Here is a 7,964-nt window from a genome sequence, read left to right as displayed (position 1 = left end):
GGAAGGGAGGTTGAACTGTCTGGTGCAGTCAAAACAACCTGGAGCTGAACACGCTCAAAACAGTGGAGATGATTATGGACTTTAGGAGGAACACCCCAACACTGACCCCCCTCACCATTCTAAACAGCACTGTGGCAGCAGTGGAGTCATTCAGTTTCCTGGGCATTCAGGTCTCACAGGACCTGAAGTGGGAGACACTCCATTGACTCCATTGTGAAAAAGGCCCAGCAGCTGAGGAAGTTCAACCTGCCACAGGTGCTGCTGATACAGTTCTACTCAGCGGTCATTGAGTCTGTCCTCTGCACTTCAATAACTGTCTGGTTTGGTTCAGCTACGAAATCAGACATCAGAAGACTACAAAGGACAATTCGGACTGCTGAGAGGATTATTGGTTGCCCCCTCCCCTTCAAGAACTATACACTTCCAGAGTGAGGAAAAAGGCTGGAAAAATCACTCTGGACCCCACTCACCCTGCCCACTACCTTTTTGAACTGTTGCCTTCTGGCCGATGCTTCAGAGCTCTGAGCACAGGAACAGTTTTTTCCCTCAGGCTATCCATCTCATGAACAGTTAAATTGCCCCATTGAGCAATACACAGTTTAGTCTTATTTTTTATATTTATCCAACACATCCAACCTCTTCTGCCATTTCATTCTTCTGGGAAAGAAAAAAAAAACATTTGCATTGTACATAACAGAAAACAGATTTGTATTAGATTGCACTACGTATGTGTATGTGTGCATGTATGTATGTGTGTGTTTGTGTGTGTATGTACGTATGTGTATAACTTTTTTTTATTATTATCTATGTCTTGCTGCTGTTTTTGTATTGTTGTACACTGGAAGCTCCTGTCACCAAGACAAATTCCTTGTATGTGTAAGCATACTTGGTAATAAAGCTGATTCTGATTCTGGAGCTTCAAATTTTTGGTACCCATTCACTTGCATTGTGAGGACCTACAGAGCTGAAATTTTCTTCTTAAAAATCTTTGTTTGTGTTCAGCAGGAGAAAGAAAGTAATACACTTCTGGATGGCATAAGGGTGAGTAAATGATAAGAATTTTCATTTTTGGATGAACTATCCCTTTAAGGAAAGTACTGTGGTTTTTGTTCCTGTTTAGTGTTTTGGGAGAATATAAAATCAAAAGTGCCTTTTATCCTGGGGGGCCTTTAGCCCCATTGTACCAACAATTAACCAAAATGACAGGGGCATCTGCAATAGTAGTAAGCATTTTTGCAATTCAGCAAGCGTTTTAGAATTTTTTATTCTTATAAAATCATGGTTAATCTAATTTAGACCCAAACTCAATCCCAGTTATATGGAACATAATTGTGATGCTTCATGGCAAACATCTGTGTAATGTTCTTCACACACATGCTAAGAACCTTTTGTCTTCTAATTGCATGTAGAGCTGAATCAAATCGGATTTTCTACTCATATTCTCTGATTAATACTTTATTTCCCCTAACAATGATTGTGATTTGAAAGACACTTCAATATTATTCTCAACACTAGATTACATCTGCTATCCAGACAAAGATACTTTTTCACACGCTAATAAATCCTGACAAGGGAACAGCATTGTCCAGTTACTATTTTAAGACATGTAAAATACTGTATCTAATAAGGGAACAGAGTTCAATCGGTTAGAATGCTCTGTAGCACTCACAAAAAACCCTATTCATTATCATTATATGCCTTTTCTCTGTTGTAGAGCTCACATTGCCTTCCACATCAGTCAACTGGTGTTTATGTCTAATAGGCTGGAGAACATTCTATGCATGTATATGCTTTTTAGTTACAAAATGTTCTATTTCTGCAAAGCTGTGCAGATTTATATTGGTTTAGAAAGGTATTCTTATTATTATTATTAATCAAGCTGACATTGAGACTGTATCAATATATTTAAAATCACACAAATAGGACACCTTGGATATGATGGGTAATGTTTTGATATAATGTTATGGAGGTGTGAATTTATGCAGTGGAGGAAACCGTCTCTAAACTGTGAACTTGTGTGAAGACCATTACTATTTTCTTAAGAATTCCTTGCTTTCATAGGCCCCATTTCCATTCTTTCCTGATGTGGACAAAAAGAAAGGCATTGGTCTTTGCAGATTTCCTTATCTATATGGGCCTGCTCATGCTGAGATTTACTTCTGAATTCACCCCTCATCAGTTTGAGAACGGCATGCACTACAGTGTTTTGTAACAGATCCTATATAAAGAATAAGTCTTTCTAATCATCAGAAACCCTTAAGAGCCTCATTTAAGTAGTCCAGGTTAAATGATATGGCCCTTTGGAGTGTGTCCTTGTCAAAATGCTCTCTACAAAATCTGCAACAAGTACCACTGAGGGTTCGCAAAAGAGATGATCGCATCAGTTTTCATCGTAGAAAAAAATCAAGATCATAAATCAGAAAGAAAATGATCATCAGTATTCATGTGTATTCATCAAGTGAGATGATTTCACATATTGGTGCTCTTGTGGAATCATGGTAGCTCTATTCCAATAAACTTAAACTGCCTTTATTTTTATGAAAAAAATTAGCATTACAATCTTGAACACAGGTGACAGGTGACCAAAAATCAGAATGAATACAATTAATATATATCAGTATAACAAATTGTTTGAACAGTATTCAGCAATTCTGTCAGAAGATAATGCTTTATAGCATAGGAAGTTGGATTCCTAATAGTCATGTATGTTGATCAGTATACCATCTATCCACAAATGTGTAAGGGTTACATATGTATATCCAAAAAATACAAATCAGAGACTAATACAAAAATTTAAAAAAACAATAATTGCTTAGAAGATGTGTTATAAATCAATTTACAGTATATTATTCTCCACAATTACAGTGCATCAGGCACTTATACAATGATTTGGAGGAAGAAACTATCTCAGAACAATTAAAGAGTCACTAAGTCTGTAGCCTGTTGCAATGTATAACAAAACATAAACATTTACTAGGAAGAAAAGATTGGAGAGAAAATTTCCCTTCACTAAGGCTGATCAGGTGAAATGAAGGCACCAGAGGCTGTACAATAAAATTGACTTGAATGCACAAACAGAAATGCAGATGCATAACACCAATTCTAATTATATATGTGACATCCTGAGGCAACACACAGTCACTGGCTGCTTCTATGAAACATTTCTACATACGTACTTTGTATGAGTAATAAACACATCACTGAAATCAAATCATACAATAATCAAACACAGGCTTGATTAAATACTTCATTACTTACCACCCCCAAGAATTGAACTATGTAATGCATGTGCCCCCTTTCTCAATGCATTGATCTGCAGTTGTGATCAGCACCTACTAAGTGTTTTTTGAAGAAATTTAGAATCTTCGACCATGCATCTAACTGTGCCTCTGCATGGGCCTTGGGCTCCCCGCCAAAGAAAACCACTTGGCCTGCTGCAGCATGGAAATTAGCTAGACAAAAAGGCATATAGGGCACCTCAATAAAGTGACCTGCCTTTTCATACGCCACCAGTTCGTAGTTATTTTTGCCATGATCTTTGAGTCTTTTGCATGCTAGTTTGGCATAATAGGCACTTTGCCAATTCCTGTCAGCTTCTGACATTATAAACATGAAGCTACCAGTGGCACGCTCAATGGGAATAACACTAGGAAGGCCTTCTTTGGACATAGGGTCATGCATAACATCCCCAATATCTAAAAAGCCTAATGGTGTTATTTTTGCTCTGTTATTGTCGAACAAAAGGGGTGGAAGGCAGATGTCTTTGTAGTGAATTGGGACCAAACTATTGGCATTGCATCCATTGATCCAAACAGTAGCCGATATATCAGGCAGGAATGATGCCATTGACAAAGCGAGATCTCCACTCTTTGATATGGACACTAAGCCAATTTTTTGGCCTTTGACCTTTAAAAAAAAAAAAAAAAAAAAAAAAGAGCTGTTGGAATTTATCAATATCAATTACAGTAAAAAAGAGCTGTTGGGATTGATCAATATCAATTACAGTAATTTGCAATAGTTTTGGGATACTCTGCTCTGTTTGTATCACTACTCAAGATTCGCCATTTTTATTATCTTTACAGCTTTTTGATAATATTAAATGAGGACAAAGATTATAAGAAAAATCAAGAAAGGTTGTATATACTAACCTCAGGCTGTTGCCTTAGGAATGTTATACCCTCTTCAAAGTATTCAAGGTCAAATTTTTCAACTTTTTTGGGTAAATCTTGGTAACCCTGGAAAGCCAAGGCAAGCGTTGCAAAACCTTTCTTTGCCAGCAGAGCTGCTCTCAACTCAAAAGGACCTCCTTTAAATACATATGTATCCAAAATCCCAGGAAATGGTCCTGTACCTGAAAATATTTTGTCAGCATTAAGACCCCTACTTATGTGATTTGATGTGCTTAACTGAACGAATCTGACCTTAGGGCTGGGAGTGAATTTGTGACTGACCCTTTGGGACTGCACTTCCCATTTTTACCACAAAGAGGTGCTCCTAAGCTAAATATGAACAAAAACCACAGGCACCTCTGTTCAGTGCATTAAAGGAATCGTTCACCAAAACTGAATATGGTCTCATAATTTACTCACCCTTACCATCCCAGATGTGCATGACTTTCTTTCTTCTGCTGAACACAAACAAAGATTTTTAGAAGAACAATTAATTTCTGTAGATCCATACAATGCAAGTGAATAGTGACCAAAACTTTGAAGCTACGAAAGGACATAAAGGCAGCATAAAAGTAATCCATATGACTCCAGTGGTTTAATCAATGTCTTCTGAAGCGATCCAATCGGTTCTGGGTTAGAACAGACCAAAATGTAACTCCATTTCCCCTATAAATCTTGACATTAGCAGTCTCCTTGGCGATCATGATTTCAAGCTCAATAACACTTCTAGTGCCATCTAGGAAGTGTAATCGAGCTTGAAATCATGGTCGTGTTTAGAGACTGCAATGGTAAGATGTACACTGAAAAAGGGAGTTACATTTTGCTCTGTTCTCATCCAGAACCGATTGGGTCGCTTCAGAAGACATGGATTAAAACCATTGGAGTCATATGGATTACTTTTATGTGCTTTTTGAAACTTCAAAGTTTTGGGCAGTATTCACTGAAATTGAGCTGAAATATTCTTCTTAAAATCTTAATTTGTGTTCTGCGATAGAAAACATTCATACACATATGGATGGCATAAGGGTGTGTAAATGATGAGAGTATTTTAATTTTGGGGTGAACTATCCCTTTAATTCCAGTTTTAATTGAAAGAGACCCTCGTCCTGCAAGTCAATCTACATTTCAAACTCTGACAAGAACATAGCCTGCTGAATAATGCTGAATGACAGTTTTAATTGTCACAAAACATTTACACATACTACATGGAATGCCTTAAACAATCTCTAAACAATTGTTACTATCAAGATAACTGACCAGGAGGCAGAAAAAGAGTTCCTCTGATCCTGCCTTCGACTACAGGAACTCTCCGGACACCTTCAGCCATGCAGTGTCTCTCGTTTGTCACCTTGGCGATGATTTTATCATTGCTCAGAACCTCAAAGTCAACGAAAGAAGGACGTGTTACGTCCTTTTTTGTAAACTTGCAGTTTAGGACTTCGGCTTTCAGTGCCCAGAACAAGCCTGCTGGTTCAACGCCGGTAAAGCTGCCACCAAGGGAGGGATGACGGTTGAGGTCAACTTGACCATTGTCGTCTGCCCTGTAGGTGGCCGAAGCCGCGAACACAACTCCATTGTCATCCGTCATTTTAGAACGCACATCAACGTGTTGTTGTGGATTTAAACCACTCACGGTCACGTGCACTGTGTCTTCAAAAGAACATTTGGCACTGGGCGAAAGTCGAAGGGTGACCCCCGAACTGTAGTGCATTTTTGCAATAGTGTTTCTTGTAGAACGGATAAACACGTAATTTAGTCCCGAAAACATGTCGCCTGTGTGTGATGTGATACTGCATCTGAATGCTGATAGTGCCTTCTAGTGTTCGGAGTACAATTATTCTGCAAAATTAGAAACCATGCAGAAATCTGATATTTGGCAATTTGTGTAATACACATATAGGAAACAATTGTTCATATGGTTTACACTGATACAAAAAAAAAAATGTCCGTTTTCATATATTGTAATATATATGTCCCTAAATACTTGTGGAATTTGAATACAGTGTCTACCTTATTCCTACGCCCCATGATGCTTTGCGCGAGATATGGGCGGTACTTCCGCTAAGAAGTAAACACAGTTGTAGTTGCACCATACGTTCATTAATTTTTCCGTTGCGGTGTTGATCATTGATTCATACTTCTAGATATGTGAGCACAGTCTGACGGAGCTTTATCAGGACAATATACTGGTAGCCGTTCCATCTTTAATAGAGGTTTGGGAGGACGATTTAAAGAAGTGGCCTCAGGATGTATGTAGAGCTATGAACCGCACATTATCCCTGAGCTCTGTAAGGACATCGTAACATGTTCTAGCAGAAACCACTTGAGCAAAGCATAATACAATACTCATTGTTACTCATCGTTAGTATATACAACCTTTCCTGTTTTCCGAAAGCCATGTGTCATGAACATGTAAACTCTTGATTTAGCGCAGCGGTTGATTGACAGATAAGGAGTGGCGTTTCGCTGCATGTTTACAGCGTTTCAAATGGGGTTTTGACTCTCCTCCTTATGTTTTTTGTGATTCGACCACAGAATGTTTTGCACACCATTTACACCTGTATATGGTGCTGATCACTTGTGATCGGATCATCCTAATACCAGTCGTAAACGGGGTCTAAATGACCGCTGCCTACATTAGCGAATGCTACAGAACGACTTCCAGCGGAAGTTCATCCCACATCCATAACCCAAGGAATAAGGTGTGTGTGTGTGTGTATGTATGTATATATATATATATATATATATATATATATATATATATATATATATATATACACACACACACATGTGAAAATTAAATGAAATCACAAGTGAAATCGTTAAAAACTATACAATTATTAAACTGTTGTTGAGTGACGTGCGGGTAGCCGTAACATTGAATATGAAAATGAAAATACACAAAGCTTGTGCTTAAATGAAAATTTAGATTTAAAGATGCTTTCACGAAAATTGACACAAACTAGTGCTAAAAGGAAATACAAGATTAAGAAGTATAGATTTATTTAGTGATTTAATGACCAATTTAATAATTTTATAATTTTTTTTAAGTATTTGATTATGAATTTTATGGATTAATTTAAATATTTATTTAACTGTTTAATTTTGAGTAATTAGGCTGACATAAAAAGTTGAAAATTAAAAATATCAATATAAATTTTGTTTTAGAATATTAAAGATTCTTCAGGAGAACCATTTTTAAATGTAAATTTAGGTTGACAAATGTACATTTTTGTTATAGTAATATTTGACATACAGAATATACAAGTTTACCAAGTGCTATATTCGTATACATATATATATATATATATGTATATATATATATAGTCCATTATTTTTGTATTTTATTATTATTATTATTAATTGATACAAACACAAACAACACCACTTGCAACAAATGTGGACAAAAAAAAAATAATCAAATAAAACGTATGCCAGGGGTAAAAAAAAAAAAAAAAACAAGTACGTCGAGTCTTTCTTGCTTTCGGTTTCTAAAAAGCAGAGCCATAAATTGTTTATATTTTGTCTTAGCTTTAGCACATTTTTCTCATGAATATGATCTTTCCCCAGTAAAATAAACAGTTATATATATATATATATATATATATATATATATATATATATATATATATATATATTAAAAAGAATACTATTACAATCAATGGCATATTATCTTGTAGTATTCTTTCAAGTTACAGCTGATTTCTCCAAAACAAATCTAGTGAACTAGCGATCCCGTAAGCCCCGCCCGTTCGGCACGGTCGTCATGGAGACGGTGTGAGAGCGAGGCCGCTG

The 7,964-nt window shown here is 36.6% G+C and overlaps 1 protein-coding gene across 1 annotated transcript; it reads right to left on the bottom strand.

Moving 5' to 3' along the window:
• Positions 1-2,513: 2,513 nt before the first annotated feature.
• Positions 2,514-5,954, bottom strand: LOC127410241 (acyl-coenzyme A thioesterase 1-like). Its single transcript, XM_051645402.1, has 3 exons — positions 5,427-5,954; positions 4,149-4,351; positions 2,514-3,906 (listed from the first exon to the last, which is right to left on the bottom strand). Exons 1-3 carry the CDS (start codon positions 5,935-5,937, stop codon positions 3,301-3,303), a joined length of 1,320 nt encoding a protein of 439 aa, XP_051501362.1. The 5' UTR covers positions 5,938-5,954; the 3' UTR covers positions 2,514-3,300.
• Between the last annotated feature and the right edge of the window lie 2,010 nt (positions 5,955-7,964).

The sequence above is a fragment of the Myxocyprinus asiaticus genome, chromosome 19 (genome assembly GCF_019703515.2).
Source record: "Myxocyprinus asiaticus isolate MX2 ecotype Aquarium Trade chromosome 19, UBuf_Myxa_2, whole genome shotgun sequence".
Classification (NCBI taxonomy): Eukaryota; Metazoa; Chordata; class Actinopteri; order Cypriniformes; family Catostomidae; genus Myxocyprinus; species Myxocyprinus asiaticus.
This window is presented reverse-complemented; position numbering and strand designations above follow the sequence as displayed.